Genomic DNA, 18,887 nt, shown 5'->3' on the forward strand with positions numbered 1-18,887 from the left:
ATCAATTTTAGTGGGTCATGACCAGCATTTTAAATAAGATGGAATTGAATAGGAAAAGAAACCCGAGCACATGGCATGTAGTAAGTTAAAGTATCAGTCTATGAGGCTTTTGTTTTACCTAAGTGTGTGGTGTAGGTGTTAATATTGGGTGTCACTGTAAGATGCCTTTTCACTGTAGTCATGGTCAGTAACATTAGAACGCAGTGGCTTTGGATCTGGATTACCTGAGAAGTGGTAATGTGGCTTCTCTAATGTCCTTTCTTAGCTTCTAGATTGCACGGCTTCTGAGAAGTGTTCATTCACTGTGGGTGATGGTATGCGATCTCATAAATGAGTCTGGAAAACTTCTGAAGGTTTTCCCCTGTCCTCCATCTTGCCATTATCTCTGCCAGGTGCCTGAGGGGGAACTGCCAAAGTTAAGGGTTCTTTTGAAATGTCCCAGAGCTAACTTTGTAACAAAGTTACAACTCTCTTGGTTGTCCTGGAGTAGCTTTTCAGTTTTAAAAGATAATGTGAATGCCACAGATTCCTAGATTCTGCTCAGATCGTTACTTGGAGATCTAGCTCATTCTTCTAAACAGCCCCCTAGAGTTCCTTGCCTTATATTACATAACCATTTCCCTAATGTTTCTAATTTTTTGCTATTAATAAGCAGTAGTGTAGTGAATATTCCTGACACATCTCCTTGTATGTACACTTTATCTTTCAAAGTGGCTGTATAAATCTACATTCTTTTTTTTTAATATTTATTTATTTGGTTGCACCAGTTCTTAGTTGCAACACGTGGGCTCCTTAGTTGTGGCATGTGAACTCTTGGCTGCAGCATGCATGTGGGATCTAGTTCCCTGACCAGGTACAAACCCAGGCCCCCTGCATTGGGAGCGTGGAGTCTTATCCACTGTGCCACCAGGGAAATCCCTAAATCTACATTCTTACCAGCAGTATATGTGAATACTTGTTTCTCCACGACCTCATCAGACATGCTGATTTTTGCTGTATGGATAGATGTGAAGTTATCTCTCTCCTTGATTTGCATTTCCTTAGTTGTTAATGAGGTTGAGCATCTTTTTATTTTTTTGTCCATTTGTACTCATCTGTCAATTGCCTATTCATAGTCTTTGCCCATTTTTCTATTGAAATGTTTTTCTTACTGATTTGTAGTAGTACCTTGTATATTATCGATATTTTTATACACACGCATGTTATATGTGTTGTAAAAATAATCAAATATTAGGAAAAAGATGAATAACAAAGTGAAATTCAACAGTAATCTTACTATGCAGAGATAACATAGTTCGTTGTATCTTTCCAGACTCTTCTTAATACAGAGGAACATATGTTTATAGTTATAAATAATGTTGAACTAAAATGGAATCATACCATAGCTTTTTTCACCAGCAATATATATAAGCATCTTTTCAAGTCAAAAGTAAGATTTGCTGCATCATCACTTTTAATGTTTTCATTTAATCCCTGTTGGCTTCCAGTTTTTACTGTTATGTGCATGTTATAATGACCGAGCTTATACATACATCTTTTAAAATCCTTCCCTTAAGATAAGTTTTTTTTTTTTTTTGCGGTATGCGGGCCTCTCACTGTTGTGGCCTCTCCCGCTGCGGAGCACAGGCTCCGGACGCGCAGGCCCAGTGGCCATGGCTCACGGGCTTAGTTGCTCCGCGGCATGTGGGATCTTCCCGGACCAGGGATCGAACCCGTGTCCCCTGCATTGGCAGGCGGATTCTCAACCACTGCGCCACCAGGGAAGCCCAAGATAAGTTCTTAAACGTAGGATTGATGCCTTGTTTGGGGGCTTTTTGATATATATTGCCAATTGCCTTCAGAAAAATTTTAGTAGGTTATACTCTCTCATCAGCAGTGTTGATGAGCTGTTGTTTTCTGTGCATTTGATTGTGTGACCATAGTCAAGTAACAGATGCATACCTGCTCTCTAAATCCTTTTGGAAAAACTGAATCTGCCATTGTGTATTAATTATTGAGGTTGAATGCCCTAGGATGTTTACTGGCCCTCTGTATTTGATTTGTGAATTGTGTTTGCCCATTTTTCGGTTGTTTTTATGTGTTTTTCTCATTAACTTAAATAAACTGGTTTTGATATGTTAATTATTGCAACTCTTCTTTAAATGCATAGTAAACATTTTCTCCTAGTTTTTTTCTTTGTCATTTAACATTTCTTTTCCCCTTGACAATTCAGAAGTTTAATTTTAGTATTTTTAGCAGTAATTTAGTATTCTTTTCTTTATGGCATTTTGCTGTGCTACTGTGCTTTTAAGAGCCTTTCACCAACTTTAAAATATAGCAATTTAAATAAAATCAGAAATTACAACATTTTCTGTACTTTTACAGTTTTATTTTTAGATTTAAAATTTTAATTCATCTGGAATCCATTTTTATTTCATTTGTGAGGTTGGGCTCCAATCTGCCCCTCCCCCAATTTATTAGCAACAACAATTACTGAATAATTTATGCCCCTCTCTCCTCTTTGTTTGAAATGCCATTATATTAGTTGCTAAATTCCGTTATATAGTAAAGTCCTTTCTGAACTTTGTTCTGTTCCATTGATTTTTCTATTTCCTATTCTTTCATTAGTTATTGAGCCCTTGGTCTTTTCCCATCCAATCTACTTCTCTCCTGTTTTTTCCCTCTTGCTAGTAAATGGCTCCTCCTTACCCTCAGACCAGTCTAGAGGTATGGGAAGCGTCTTTGAGAACTCTCTAGCCCTTAACATCTAATCAGTCCCCGTATCCTGCTGATTCTACCAAATCCATCTAAAACATCTTCATTGCCACCTCCTTAGACCAAGTACTATTTCTTGCCTGGACTTCTGCAGTAGTCTTCTATCCTGTTTTCTCACTTTCACTTGTCCACATCATTTTCTGCATGGCAGAAAGAAGGATCTTTTAAACTTATCTATATTTATCTGTTGTTTTTATAAACGTTATTGAATGAAAAATGTCACTTTATTGTTTTTAATCTGATAGATCAAGATCTCCATTTTTTTGGTTGCTTTCTTCTTGTTATAAAATAGTTTCTTATGATAGTTGGAATGCATTTTTAGAACTTAAAGGCTAGTTTTCAGCATTCCTATTTTTAACGTATTACCGTATGGTCATAATAATTCAACTTTTCATTCACTTTTAAAATTTGATAAGATATATTATCTTTTAAAAAAATAATGGCCTTTGGGGGCTTCCCTGGTGGCACAGTGGTTGAGAGTCCACCTGCCAATGCAGGGGACACGGGTTCATGCCCCAGTCCGGGAAGATCCCACATGCCGCGGAGCGGCTGGGCCCGTGAGCCATGGCCGCTGAGCCTGTGCGTCCGGAGCCTGTGCTCCGCAACGGGAGAGGCCATAACAGTGAGAGGCCCGTGTACCGCAAAAATAAATAAATAAATAAAATAACGGCCTTTGGCAGTACAGTGGTTAAGACTCCACGCTTCCACTGCACGGGGCACAGGTTTGATCCCTGGTCGGGGAACTATTGGTAAGATACTACATGCTGCATGGTGTGGCCAAAAATAATAATAATAATAATGGCCTTTGATATTTCTACCAGTTTATTCTACAAGGTGAGTTTTCATTATTAGTATTTTCAAGTCATATCAGATACCTAAATTGGCTTATACATTTAAAAATTAGGAACATAGTCCATGACTTTACTTACAATTGTATTATCATTTTTGTTTCTTTTAGAATTTATTTTTATTTTTTTTTTTACTATTTAAAAAAATTTTTAATATATTTTTTGGCTGTGTTGGGTCTTCATTGCTGCGCGCAGGCTTTCTCTAGTTGTAGCAAGTGCGGGGCTACTCTTCATCATGGTGCATGGGCTTCTCATTGCGGTGGCTTCTCTTGTTGCAGAGCATGGGCTCCAGGTGCATGGGCTTCAGTAGTTGCAGCACGCAAGCTCAGTAGTTGTGGTGCCTGGGCTCTAGGGCACGCAGGCTTCAGTAGTTTTGGTGCTCAGGCTCAGTAGTTGTGGCTTGCAGGCTCTAGAGAGCAGGCTCAGTAGTTGTGGCACACAGGCTTAGTTGTTCCACGGCATGTGGGAATCTTCCTGGACCAGGGCTCGAACTCGTGTCCCCTGCACTGGCAGGTGGATTTTCAGTCACTGTGCCACCAGGGAAGCCCCTCTTTTAGAATTTTTGACCTAGGTGAGAAACCCATATCCCAAGTTGAATTAATATCCATGAATTTAATGAGCTTTAATGCTATTAAATATGTAGGGTTTTTTTTAAGCATTGAGGAATGCAAATGATTCTTGGTGTCTTTATTGTATATCTGCAAGTTTGCTGAATTAACTGTCTCTAGTAATTCTTTTGGTTAATTTCCTTAGATTTGTGAGTGTGTGTGGTAAAAAATACTTAACATGAGATTTACCCTCTTAACATTTCAAGTGTACAATGCATTTTTATTGACTATAGGTACAATGTTGTACAGCAGATCTCTAGAGCTGTTTATCTTGCTTGACTAAAACTTTATGAATTTCCCTAGATTTTTTTAGTTATATAATTATGCCAAAATAAAAATCTTGATTTCCCCTCCAACCTAGTATTTTAATTATTCACGTAACACTAATAACTATCTGAAATTCTCTTGTTCATTTATTTGCTTTTTGTTGTTCTTTATTGCCTTTTTTTCTGCCTTTAAAATTTTAAAGTCCATGAGAGCAGTCTTGCCTTATTCATTGCTGTGTCCACAGTGGTTGGAATAAACAGTACTTGGTACAGACTAGGCACCCAATTAATATTTGTTGTTGAGTGAACCTTCTCTGTCACAATCAGTATTTTCATTTTTCCCGTCTCTGTATTTGTACCCCATTTTTCCTTCTTGAACAACTACTATGGCAAATTAAAGTGGTGAAAATAGGCATTCTTGATATTTTTTCCTATGTTATATAAGGCAGTGACTATATATATTAAATGCTGGCTTTTGGTTTAAAATATATGCTTATAATCCATGGGTCAGTTTCAACAGACATATTCATTTCATCAGCTTTTTTTTTCCCTTCACTCACTGTGTGTGTGTCTGTGTGTGTGTATTTTGACCATTGTTTTTGAATATGTTGCCATTTTATTTCTTAAATCTCTTTTGAAGCAAATTACTCATGGTATCTGTTACTGTAGGTGCTTATATTTCACATATTTGAAAATTATGAGATTTCCCAAGATTGGCAAGCATGTAGTGTGTTCTTCGGCCTCACACAGCAAGATAGAAGTCTTCAGAAGAAGTCCTATTTCATGCTCTTTTTATAAGACTATAAAGATACATGGCCAGTCTCATAATAAAATGCAATAGGACAGTGCTTCCCCCTGAATCATATTGAAAGTCATCTGTATTTCTGGCAGTCACTTGGGAAATCTGGCATCTCTTACAAATTCTGGTTCTGAATTTTTCTTTGTCTTCTGGATATGTCCATGAGTTGTTCTTTATGGCCTCACATGCCTTACCATTAGCATGAAATGACTTTTTTTTATCATGGTCCCCAGCTTTTTATTCCACTTCACTCTAATTCTTGTATTTAGTTATTATAATCCTCAAAATTATGTACAGATCTGACTTGTATCTTTTATTTAGGGGAGGCTATGTTGCTTAAAAGTTTTAAAAGCCCTTTTTCATAAGCCCTAAAAAAAGGCTATGTGCGTAAAGGCCTTGTTGCTTAAAAAGTTCAACCAGTTTTCAGAGGGAAATTAAAAGTTTCTACAGATCAGCAAAGTGCTTTGTGTGTGTGTGTAGTAGGATGGAGGGGGGTGGTGTAGGATGTTTAACTAGTAAAATCAAACACTTCTGAGAGATCAAGTCCTTGATACAGAAAAGTCACCCTTCAGAATCTGTATTTCCCAAGCAGATGTAACCCTGTAAGGGCTTATGTGCCCATAGCACAGAAAGCCAAACTCTGATAGTGGGTGTTTGCAGCAAAGTAAGGGGTTTTTTTGCAGGGTCCAGCAAGGAGAATGGGCAGCTCATGCTCAAAGGGCTCAAACTCCCCAGTGGCTCAGGGAAGAGTTTTTAAAGGCAGCATTTGGGGTGAGGTTTGCAGGGGGCATGACTTTTTTCATGGTGATGTTCCAGAAATCTTAATCATCAGTCTTCTGGTTCCAGCCAGTCTGGGGTCTCTGTGCTTCTGCTCATGTAGTCAGCATCCTCCACCTGGGTGAGAGCCTTAGTTACTTCAGAACAGCTCAAAGATATGCATCAGGTTGTTACTTATATCCCTTGAGGAGGAACCAGGTCTCTGTTTTATAAATTACTGTTTCTTGACTGCTTTTCCTTTGTTTCTGCATTTCCTCACTCCTGAATTAGTAACTGCTTGAGTTTGTTCTTTGGAACTCAGGGAAGGCCTAGGAGACTAAAGCCTTTTTCTTCAAACAAGAAACAGGGAACACAGAGGGGCTTTTGTACGTGGCTCTTGCACCCCAAAATTATCCTGTTTCATAGATGATTATGCCAAAGTACACTATGGTTAGGGAAACAGGGTCTAGTAAACAGTGTTTACAGAGATAAGTAGACTTTGTTCTAAGTGAGGTTCTAGGAAGAAAGAATACAAACTGCTAATTGGTATTTGTTAATTGGTGTTTGTTTTCCCTCAGTGTTGGGCTGTATATTTGTAGCTAGTACTGAGTGATTGCAGGTTTAGGAAGTGGTAAATTCATTTACTTGTCCACTGTATTAAGTTGCATATACTGACCTGGGTTTTTGCTTGTTTATATGTTTGTTTTTGACTGTTTCCTACTTTATAATTTAAATCTTGAAATTTTGCCTTCCTTCTGTTTCTTTGGTTTGCAGGTTTGAAAAGGAAACACAAGTATCCAACTTAAGAGCTTTGTGAAAGGTCTTTTAAGAGAGAAACTTTTCCCTAAAAATTTTATTTCCTCAACAGGTAGAGTGGTTTATCCTATAGCCAGGCATTTTTTAAAGGAAACAAGCGGCTTATTTTGATTTTTGGGGGTGATGGCAGGAACAGTAGATTTTCTAATGGGATCCCTATGTGTGTTAGTAGGCAGCTATGTCATAGCTATTTTATTAGTTTCATTTGAGGAGCTGTTTTATAGAAGATTTAGTTTGACGATTTATTTTTCAAATACACTTCGGCTTTTTCACTTTTATTTTTTAGGCTGTGCGTGTTACAAAACCCAAAATCCCAGAAGCCATAAGAAGAAATTTTGAGTTAATGTGAGTAATATGCATGGGATCCCAATATTTTTATTTAGGTCTGTCTACATTAATTTACCAGTCTAAGGGAAAATTATGTTTCAGATATTACACTGAGGAGGGGTATATGTCTATCTTCCATTCTTTAATTCTAGTAATATTACCTATTCTGGTGTCTTAATTCCCACTAGACTCTTATTAGTTTTCTCTTTATATATGGACATTTCAGGAGCACCTTCAGTGGCTAAGGATGCAGTTTGCTGTAGAACTGTTGTTGGAAGCCTAAGGAGCTATAATTTGGATGTGAATAATACCTTGAATTAAATATTAATAGAGGAGAGAAAGAGTCCTAGCTGTTAAGGTTGAAGAGAGTGCCTGTATTTTGTTAATGTGTTATAAATGGTAAGAATAAACACATTGGTATCAAGTTTGCTTTTTCATTGTATGTGATTATGTATCCAAAATTAGACCTGATCTTTATAATTTGCCTTTGGGGAAGCTTTGCTTGGGTTGACTCCTGGTAGTCTTCTCTTCTATGTGTCCAGGGCTGACCGGGAATGAGAAGTTACTTGCTTGACATGAAATTAGTTTTGAAGTGTTTTAGAAGATTCCTTTCGGGGACTACCTATTGCAGTTGAAATGTCAGTATTATTCTCATATGATAGGTACTGAAAAGAAGAAACAAGTCTTTAGGGAACTTGACAGATATGTTAAGAGGCAAAATATGAAATACTAGAAAACTAACTTTGCAAAAGTCAAGAATACAAAAGACGTATAAATACAGGGGGTCCAAAAAGTAATAATACTACTTCTTTGTAGAGTGTTATACTTCTGAGTTGTTATTGTTCCCAAGTCTATATCTTTTACTATGCAGAGTTTTGTCTTCCCTTTTTCATTGTAGAAAAGGATTTCTTCTTTTAAAACTATAAAGTGCAGAGTGCTAGGCTGAGTAGATCATGGGTCTGATCCATTTATAGAAGAAAAATAAATTTCTTGAAGGCTCAGCATGTCTTAGGCTTTAAATATAATAGCTTCTCGTGATGGAAAGATGAATACTATGTGTGATCTGCCCTCAAATAACTCATAGTATCCAGAATGTCATTTTATGTCTTTTATCAGTGTTGGCAGGAGAAAAGGAGAGAGGTCGGGGAGGGGGTGATGTTTGGGGATACTAATGGAGTTACTTTTCAGGTAATTCTGGATCTTTCCTAATTTTAAACACTTTTGGAATTCTAGAATTAAAGGCTACCTTGGGATAATCCAGTCTAACTTCCCACCTAATAGTGATCTTTTTTTATACCTTTTCTTCCATGTGGTCACTCAGTTGCCACTTGTACATGCTTAGTGATTGGCCACCTATTTCCATTGTTAGAAAGCTCAGATTCTTAGAAAGTTCTTCTTTGCATTGAGCCCCAGTTCACCACATAATTAGTAACTGCCACCTAGTTATATCTTCTGTATAACAAATCAGGTTGCTACACAGGGGTGTCTGCCTGAAGAGGGGCTGAAATCCAGTCCCCTTCTGCTTGCCACACCATGCATCTGAGGGGCTGGCTACATCTTCCCAGAAGTTAGTGCCTTTTGCTAATTGGTGCAGATTAGCTGGAGGCCTAACAGCAGAAGAAGCATTCATATACTCCAGACACTTCCAGATCACAGGCCTTTGCATGATACGATTAGAGGAAAGGGTCTGACTAAAATTCAAATATACTAAATTTGATTCCTATTTCTGGGTGACTTTGGGCAAATCATTTAACCTTTCAACCTCAAATTCATTATTAGTAAAATAGGGTAACACCTCTCTTGCCTACCTTACTGAGTCAGAAAGTTCTTTTTGAAAATGGTTCTCTGACCCACTATAGAGTCAGAATTACTACCTGTGAATGTACATCATTTATAATTTTTTGTAATATTTTACTCCACAGGGAAGCTGAGAAGACAAAACTTCTTATAGCTGCACAAAAACAAAAGGTTGTGGAGAAAGAAGCTGAGACAGAGAGGAAAAAAGCTGTTATAGGTACTCGGATTTCTTTCTGAAATGGATGCCTCTAAGTACATGTGTTGAGTTTGTCCTGTTCTTTGTCCATCTCATGTTGGATATTGATGGGACTCAAATAAGATTGCGTCATACATAGTGGAGAATTCTGGAAATTCCTTTGTGTATTCAGATGTCCTAAAACCTTTAAAAGTAGATGAGGCCAGTAGTTGATGAAGTGCTTTGGCTTTTCACTGTGGTGTTGGCCCCCACTGTTGTCTTTTGAGGACAGGAAATGTGGATAGGGTTTGGGGGCAGCTCTAGCCTCTGGTGGAGTAGGGGTTTTGTTTATACAGATTCAGAACAGGGAGGTTTTTTTGGCGAAAGCTCAGGATTATAGTATGCATCCTTGCTGTTGATGTGCACCTAGTTTTATCTGGATAGATAGATGTTACCGCCTTTAGAAGTACAGCAGGGTTGCTCACGGCTCATTTTGAGTCCCAGTGACTTCCCTAACACTCCAGCATATTGTGTATTCAACTGCTGTCTTAGGTTCTCAATTGTTTGTTCCTTGGTTTGCTGAAAGTTTGAGTTTTATATTAAATATTTCAAATATACAGGAACATGCAGAGAACAATATATGAAGGTTTAACATTTTGCCATATTCCTTCAGATCATATTTTCTTTTAGGAAAAAGTTTATATATCTATTTGAAGCCTCCTTTGTACCTATCCCTGGTCTTATTTCTTGACCCGTCTTCTCAGAGTAAATTCTATTCTGAAGTTGATGTATATTTTCTGTCCATATTTTTATACTTTTACTCTAAATATGTAACAATAAATAATTCATAGAATTGTTTTACTACAAAAGTGGTATCAAACTCCACCTTTTATTTCACAACTTCCCTTTTTTTTACTAACATTGTTTGAGTTTTATTCATATTGATACATGTAGATCTAGTTTATTTTTAACTGCTCTGTATGTATCTCATCCTATGAGTGAGCCTCATTTGATTCTGATGGATTACTAATGAGTTAGTTTCTGGTTTTTCATTATTACAGACAGTTCTGCAGTAATACTCTTATCCATGTCTCTCTGTGCACACATGCAAGAGTTTTCCTAGAGAAGTGCTACTCCACATGTGATGTGGGTCGGTGCCCTGTCACCGGCTTTTTGTTTTGCATCCACAATGAGATGAGTATGGAAATTGAGAATGAGTGTTTAGAAGTTCTTACAGCATTTTAACACAGTAATTTTATTGTCTGTCGAATCTAATAAAAAAACTGGAACTTATGTTTTTCTATTTTAATATTTTTCTAGTAACTCATAATTTATAAAATATTGAAATACAAAAAAAAATGCTTTCCCACAGGTAGTTTGAGAAGCACTGCTCTAGAATGCATATCTTGAAGTAGAATTGCTGGGTCATAGGGTACACACATCTTCAAATTACAACACGCTGCCAGATTGCTCTCCAAAGTGCTTTCTCCATTTTACCCTCTCCTCAGCAGTATTTGAGTTTCAGTTTCTGTGCTACCATAATCAATTCCCATTTCCACACATCGTCCTCTACCCTTGGTATTATCAGATTTTTAAAAATTTATACCAGTTTGATGATGGGCATGGTATCACATAATTTTGTTATGAGTTTTCCCAGTTACTAGTAAAGTTGAGTATTGTTTGTGGGTCATTCAGGTTTCCCTTTTTTTGGTATGTGAATTGCCTGTTAATATCTTTAGCCCATTATTTGATTACTTTTTAAAACTGATTTGTAGAATCTTTGCATCTTCTGGATATTAATCCCTTCCCAGGTTTATGCATTGCAAATATCATCTCTCAATTTGTGGCTTGTCTTTGAACTTTATGATGTCTTCGACATACATATATATTTCATTTTCATGTAATCAAATTTATCAGTCTTTTCCTTTCCAGTTTGTGCTTTTCCTATCTTATTTTAAGAATTCTTCCCCAACCCCCAAGTAATAATTTTATTCTAAAAGTTTTAAAGTTTTTCTTCTCATATGTAGGTCTTGAGTCCATCTGGAATTTATTTTAATGATTAGTGTGACATAGAAATTCAGTTTAATTTTTTCCAAATGGCAAGCCAATTGTCTTAGACTATTTATTGAGTAGTTGCTTATTTCCTGTACTTATTTCTAATGCCACATCTGTCATATAATAAGATCCTATATATACTTTGTTCTGTTGTTAGGGTTTCTATTTTCTTTCAATTTCTTGGTCTATCGTTTTACAGTAATACCTTGCTTTAACTACTGTAGCTTTCATTTTAAGTCTTACTATCTGGGAGAGCAAGTTCCTTCTTAACTATTCCTCGAAACTGTTCCTATTTCTAAAATTGTATTGGACTATTCCAGGCCCTTTATTCCTCCAAATAAATTTTAGAACCAGCTCCTCAAGTTCTATAAAATACTGTTAGCGTTTTGATTGTAATCACATTACTTGTATATAGTACATCAGTTTGGAGAGAATTACAATATTTATGATATTGAGTTTTATAAATCTGTTATATTTCTCCATTTATGAGAATGAAAAATGGAAGAATGGTCTTTCAAAAAAATATCATAATTTTCTTCTCAAAGTTCTTACACACTCTTTGTTAGAGATTTATTCCTATATATTCCTCAAATTTTTTGCTATTATAAATAGGCTCTTTTTTCAAGGCACATTTTCAAACTGGTTTTTACTTTTGTATAGGTATGCTGTTAATTTTTTCATTTAGCAATCTTGCTGAAAATGCTGTTGTTTCTAATAGTCTCTTGGATTTCCCAAGTAATCATATTGTCTTTAGATCAGGACAGTTCTGTTTTTTTCTCTGTACTCCCACACCTTTTAGTTCTTACCTTACTGCTTTAGGCTATGACTTTCAGTGAAGTGTTGAAAAGAAAGATGGTGACAGGCATTCTTGTCTTGTTCCTAACTTTAAATACACAGTCCCAGTGATGTTTGCTATACTTAACTTTTATCAGGTTAATGACATTTCCTTCTGTTTCTTGCTTGCCAAGGGTTTTTTATCATGAATGACTGCTAAAACTTTTAGAGTTTTTTTCTAAATCTGTTGAGATTACCATATAATTTTTCTTTTTAAAACAGTTAATATGGTGAATTATATTAATAGATTTTCTCTTACTGAATTATTTTGTCTTCCTGGGATAAATTCACTTGACCATGAAGTAGGAGTTTTACCCTAATAATTTCTTTTAATTTTTCACTTTTATTTTCATAAATGGTCAGCTTTTTTTTTTTCTTACATTCTTTCTCTCAGGTTTTTTGGGGTTTTTTTGTTTGTTTTTTGTATCATGGTTATACTAGCCTCAAAATGAGTTGGAGAGCATTTCTTCTTTTTCTGTGTTCTGGAGCATTTTGTGTAAAGTATGTTTTACTTCCTCTATATAGGTATGGTGGAACTCAATTATAAAAACCATCTTGGTCTAGTGGGGTTTGTGCTTTTTTGTATGCTCATTTGATTTTTATGGCAGCACTTAACCTACTGATTTAACTTCTGTATTGTGTAAGGTATTTGTTTCTTTTTTAAGTCAGTTTTGGTAGTTATACTTTCTAGAAAATTCTCCATTTTATCTGTTATTTCAAATTTGGGGGCATAAATTTGTAATGTTCTCTTATGATTTTTAAACCCTCTACCAAATCTGTATGCCCCTTTCATTCCTGATATTGTATATGTGTGCCTTCGGTTTTTCTGGATCAGAGGTCTGTTTTATGCATCTTTTCAGAGAACTAAATTTTGATTTGGTTGATTCTTCAGTCACTTTCTTTTCAATTATTATTTACACTTATTTTTTATTATTTATTTATTTTACTCACTGGTTCTTTTCTAACTTTTTGAGTTACTAAATTCTTTAGTTTTTAGTCTTTTCTAATGGAAACATGTAAGATTATACATTTTCTTCTAAGTTCTGCTTTTAGGTACATCCACAAGTTTTGTATGTAGTTTATTTATTGGTGTTTGGTTTTCATTTAAAAAAATGTGCATTATTTCTTCTTTGACTCATGAATTATTAAAAGTATATTTTTCAATTTCTAATTTAATTGGTTCTCAGGGGGCTACCATTTTATTGTTGATTTCCAATTTTATTGCATTGTAGTCAGAAAACATGATTTGTTATATGGATTCTTAAGTATTTGTTGAAGTTTGTTTTGTGGATTATCAGTACGTGGTCTTTTTTTGGTAACTGTTCTATGTGTGCTTGAAAAGATTGAATGTATATTCTCTATTTGTTGGATGCAGGTTTCTCTGCATATTCTTTATGTCAGGATTATGAATTATATTGTTCACATCTTCTGTATCCTTCTAATTTTTGCCTTCTTGAGCTATCAGTTACTGAGAGAGGTGTGTTAAAATCTCCCACTATGACCATGAATTTTTTGATTTATAACTTTTTTTCTTTATGTATTCTGGGGCTATATCATTAAGAATGTTTAGTTTCAGAACTGGACTGTTACATCTCTTTGGAGAATTGGTCCAGTTATGTAATAAACCTCTTTTATAGCCAGACATGCTTGTTGGCTTAAGGTCTATTTTGTCTGATGATAATATAGCTATGACAGATTTCCCTTGGTTGGTTATTTTCTTGATGTGTCTTTTCACATCCTTTTACTTTCAACTTTTCTATGTCATTATGTTTTAGGTGTGTCTCTTGTAAACAGCATATAGCTGGATTTTGTTATCTTATCCAATGTGAGAATCTGTCTTTTAACTGGTGAGTTTAGTCTTTTTATATTTATTGTGGTTACTGCTATATTTGGACTTGTTTGTATCATTTAATTTTGTGCCACTTACCATGCTTCTTTTTCCCTTCTTTTCTGATTGGTATTGAATTGATTGTATTTTCTTTATTATTTTCTTCCTTTTACTTGATTGGAAGTTTTACATTCTATTTCTAGAATTTGTAACTAGTTGTTGCCTGTAAAATGTTAACAAGCATACCTAACTTGACAGAATCTAAAGTTAATCATTCTTTCCGTCCTCTTCTTGAACAGTATCTTAGGATACTTTAACTTTTATCACTGTCCTCCAGTTTTACATATTATTGTTGCCTAGTATTTTAGTTTCATGTTGTTTTTATTCCCCCATTGATTATTATCATCATTGATTCTTACAGTAAATATTTTATTTTGATTTAAATATGTTGTGTAATTTTTTCCTCTCCATTGCTTCTGACAATTCATTCTTTTTTTCTGCTAGCTTTTTTTCAGTAAAGGCTAAGGACTGGAAAATTTATTCAGTATTCCTTGGTCTGAAATACTTTTATTTCATTCTTGAATGGTAATTTAGCCTACAGTTCTAAGCCCAACTAAACTTACTTTTCTTTGTCACTTTGGCAGTATTATTTTGTTTTTGTTTGGCTTCTGCTCCTCTTTTTACTTTTAAGAATTTTCTCTGTTAAAAAAAAAAGAATTTTCTCTATCTTTGCGTATTCTCTAGTTACACTATGATATGCCACTGGGCTGGTGGGTAGAGTCGCAGCCCTTTAGCAGGTCCTTGGGTTTTATAGGGGAATTTCAGTTTTAACATCTCAAGGCCTCATCTCCTGGCCCTGCATGGGCAATAGCCCAAGGCACTTTCTCTTACTAGTCTAATAACCACTCCCAGGGCTGCCACCATACAGGGTCTCAGCTCTCTCTTTACTTGTCTCTCTTGAGGATCTCTCATTCTTTCTTATGATCTCAATTATACATTAGAAAACAATTTTGTTATATTTTATCTAGCATTTTAAGGTGTTGGAAGGGTTTCTCATTAGCCTACTCCACCATTTTTCTAGAACTAGAGGTTTGGTCATGCTCTATATTAGTTTATGCCCACACGTCAGAGAACAGTGTGAAATGGGATTACTGCATCAGTTCCCCATGTTGAGACACCATTCTCTGGGTTCTAGCTGCAGGCTCCAGATTCCTGACTTTCTATTCAAATTTTATCTTGAGTTTCTGCTTATAGCTAAATTTTTAGCCCAGCTGAACACAGCCTATTTTTAGGACGGTATTGTGATAGATTGATTTATGCTGATGGGGAGATAGGGAAGTATGCCCTGGAGGAGCTGGTAAAGGATCCTGCCTTATAGAAAGAAGAAACTACCTGGAAATGTTCTTTCCATTATACACTTCCTCCAGAGGCCAAGGAGAAGATATGTTAAAATATTCAACTTCTTTGGCTGAAAAAGAGAATTGAGAATGTTCTTCAAGAATTGCAGTGATTGTATTGAAAATATAATTAGAGTCTTTCTTCCCTGCTCCTGAATCCTTTGGTTAGGCCAGAGATTTCCTAAGGATGTTTTGTTTTCCCTGCCTGTAATTGCCTGCTGCAGCTACCTTGTTCACTCCCAATACTTGTTTTCACATTCTCAGGTGAATTACCCTGCTTTCTCTTTTATCTTCTACAGTAGTCAGAATACTCCTCCTCTGGTAACCCTTCATCACATCATTTCCCTGGTGGTTACATAACAGTTGATCCTGAGTATATATTAAAGTTAAATTCCTTAGCCTGCCTTAGCCTGTCACTCAAAACAGGGGTTTCCAGCCCTCTCTGTAATTTTTTTGTTGTCTTCTTTTATCAGCTGACTCTTTATCACCTCTTCAACTGCGACTTGCTATGCTAATTCGTATATCTTGTTTTTGTTTACACTTTCTGCCAGGTCCTCTTAGGTCATGTCTATTATTTTCTTTAAGATTTCTTCTGGAAGGTCTTCCTTGTTTTATCTTCCGTATTCTTTCTTTCTCCTGCCACATTATATAATTGTCCTATGTTGCCATACATTTGTGTTGCTCTGTTTTTGTTCTGAGAACATTCATGAAGTATCTTTTTTTTCCCCATTAGCTGTGGACCATTGCCATTTAATCCCATGAAGGACTGGAACTGTCACCCTTTGTACTCTTCCTTCCCACAAAACAAGCACTGTCAAAATAGAACAGTGAAGTAGGAAATAAATTCCCTTTTTTCTGTTGAGTTGTTTATAGTCTGAATAGATAAAACAATGAAACAATGAGCCCATAAAACCTTATATAATTAAGTGTTAGACTATGTGCTCATGTTTCTAAGTACCTCTGGAACTAGAGAAGTGTTTTTGAAGGTCTTGTTTTGTATATAATTATAGAAGCAGAGAAGATTGCACAAGTGGCAAAAATTCGGTTTCAGCAGAAGGTGATGGAGAAAGAAACTGAAAAGCGCATTTCTGAAATTGAAGGTACCTCAGGGAGAAAAGAGGCTCTGACCATCCTGAACTGCTTCTCTGTCTCAGGGACTGGGTCTGGGTTATGGTGGGTGGTCTGGAGGAAGTAGCTGGCCTGATATTCTAGACAAATTTTTTTTTCATTGCCATTGCGTATCTAGCTCTTTTGTTTGGTTTGTGACTATGGGAAACCCAGCCTTTCATTTTCCATCCTTAAGTTGGGGCTTATTTGTTCTCAGGCAAAGTAATCAGTTTTAAAGAATATACAAGGGCTTCCCTGGTGGCGCAGTGGTTGAGAGTCCGCCTGCCGATGCAGGGGACGCGGGTTCGTGCCCCGGTCCGGGAAGATCCCACGTGCCGCGGAGCGGCTGGGCCCGTGAGCCATGGCCGCTGAGCCTGCATATCCGGAGCCTGTGCTCCGCAACGGGAGAAGCCACGACAGTGAGAGGCCCGCGTACCGCAAAAAAAAAAAAAAATATACAAGATAAGAAACCCCACCACCACCAGTTTCTTTTCTACCTGTCAACCAAAAAAATAACCAAACAATTAGCTGGGGAAAAAAGAAGCCCTAATTTTCGTAGAGGCTACCAAACTCTTGATTACACATAGTGGGATGTCGATGTTCTTAGCTCACAGTCTTGAAGACCAAATATTCAACCTCTTTTGCTTATATGATGATGCTTCCATTAACTGATTCTGAATCAGATTTGAAGGGGATGGAGGCAATGTGGTAAATAGAGCAGAGCTCTCATGTCTGGACTTAATTATTAATACTTAAAGCCTAGAGCCTGGATGGGGTGTGAGGCTCTGGGTGATGAGGGCTGGAGGAAAGAAGGAGCAGCTTAAGGTGGAAAATGAAGTGGGTTCAGACGAGCTGAGAGTTAACTTGACAAGAGTATTCCCCTTTGAGAAGGAGTTGTCTGGCGACTGGGATTTGAAAACTGCTAATGTTGTTTTATGCCTTTAAAGTAAAGTGAATTATTGGAATATCAAGCAGTGGATAAAGGGGCTTCTACTTAAGGCAGAGTCTGAACTCTTACCCAGCTGAGAAAATGGATTGCAACTTTGCTCTGTTTTAAACACCCTGACTGTTTTGCTTACTAGATGCTGCGTTCCTGGCCCGAGAGAAGGCGAAAGCAGATGCTGAGTATTATGCCGCACACAAATACGCCACTTCAAACAAGGTGACTGGCTCTCTGTGTCACTCTCCTAGTGATATAGGTTAAGTTTTTGCTTTCCCCTGTGGGGGTTCTAACACGATGGAGGTGATTTTATCCAGTGTCAAGGAAGGGTAGTTACCATCACACCCTCTAGAATTGGCCAGTCTCTTGGAAAGACATATGTTGCACATTCTATGGGTAGAGAACTTTGTATAGTTCTTTATAAAAGTAGGGAGCTAGGACAAAGGCAAGCAGATATATAAACCCAGGTCAAATGCCATAAGTTCATCCATTTGTACTGCTGTATAAGAGCTCAATAATCAGGAAAGTTAAAGGTCTTCTCCTGAAATGACAAGAGTGACAGGAGAGGAGTAAAGTTCATTTAAAATTGCTTCCCAGATCAGGTAGACCTTTTGGGTAGATGCTTGGGTAGATGCTTGTTTAGAGCAGAGTTTCTCAGCAGACATTCTTAGCGTCTTGGGGTGAGACACTTTTTCATTGTTGAGACTATCTCATGCATCCTGGCCCTTGCCTGCTAAACTGTCGATAGTGCTCACCAATTATTTTAACAATCCACACCCCTCACCACACATACACGTTTCCGAATGCCCCCAGTTAAGTACTGCTTGTTTGTTGGATTTAAAAAATACTCTAGTCATGAGGAATTTCATATGTGGTAATTTGAGAAAGGAAGTTGGGTGATGTGTGGGTGAACAATTTTTGTATAGGGACTGGGGTAAGTTTAGGTCTAGAGAGTACAGACCTAGTTAGTAGGAATTAGTTAATTAAAAGTCAGCTAGAGGGCTTCCCTGGTGGCACAGTGGTTGAGAATCTGCCTGCGGATGCAGGGGACACGGGTTCGTGCACCGGTCCGGGAGGATCCCACATGCCGCGGAGCAGCTGGGCCCGTGAGCCATGGCCGCTGAGCCTGTGTGTCCGGAGCCTGTGCTCCACAACGGGAGAGGCCACAACAGTGAGAGGCCCACGTACCGGAAAAAAAAAAAAAAAAAAGTCAGCTAGAACCCCTAGTAGTCTGAGAAGGGAAGGATATGACCAAGGTTTATAAGGCTATTAATTATACAGTAGAGTGGAACAGGAAAAGTTGCGAAGGAGGTTGCTAAGGTATATGATGCAATCTGAAATGTTAGAGTCAAGATTTAAGGTATAGACAGGGCTTAAACTTATTCCATTTAGGAAGGAACAACATAATCTATATTCAGAAGTCTGAAGATACGGTAGGTTGTCAGAACAAGAGTTGTCAGTACTTTGAAATCCAGTGTAAATTTATAAATAAACTTAACATATTGGAGGACACAACTCTATAGAAAAGAACGGAATTTAGTCAAGATGAAGGCAAGATGAGAAATTACAGTTTCCAAACG

At 37.0% G+C, this 18,887-nt stretch overlaps 1 protein-coding gene across 11 annotated transcripts in view; it reads left to right on the forward strand.

Annotated features, from left to right (window-relative positions):
• ERLIN1 (ER lipid raft associated 1) overlaps window positions 1-18,887 on the forward strand; it is a 46,503-nt gene that overhangs the window by 20,206 nt on the left and 7,410 nt on the right. For all 11 annotated transcript variants that reach the window (XM_067024875.1, XM_059054776.2, XM_059054779.2 and 8 more), the window contains 4 exons: window positions 7,134-7,192; window positions 9,097-9,188; window positions 16,271-16,360; window positions 17,450-17,529. In XM_067024875.1, the coding sequence (XP_066880976.1) occupies window positions 7,134-7,192; window positions 9,097-9,188; window positions 16,271-16,360; window positions 17,450-17,529 (321 nt within the window). The remainder of the gene's footprint in view (window positions 1-7,133; window positions 7,193-9,096; window positions 9,189-16,270; window positions 16,361-17,449; window positions 17,530-18,887) is intronic.

The sequence above is a fragment of the Kogia breviceps genome, chromosome 2 (assembly GCF_026419965.1).
Source record: "Kogia breviceps isolate mKogBre1 chromosome 2, mKogBre1 haplotype 1, whole genome shotgun sequence".
In the NCBI taxonomy this organism is placed as follows: Eukaryota; Metazoa; Chordata; class Mammalia; order Artiodactyla; family Physeteridae; genus Kogia; species Kogia breviceps.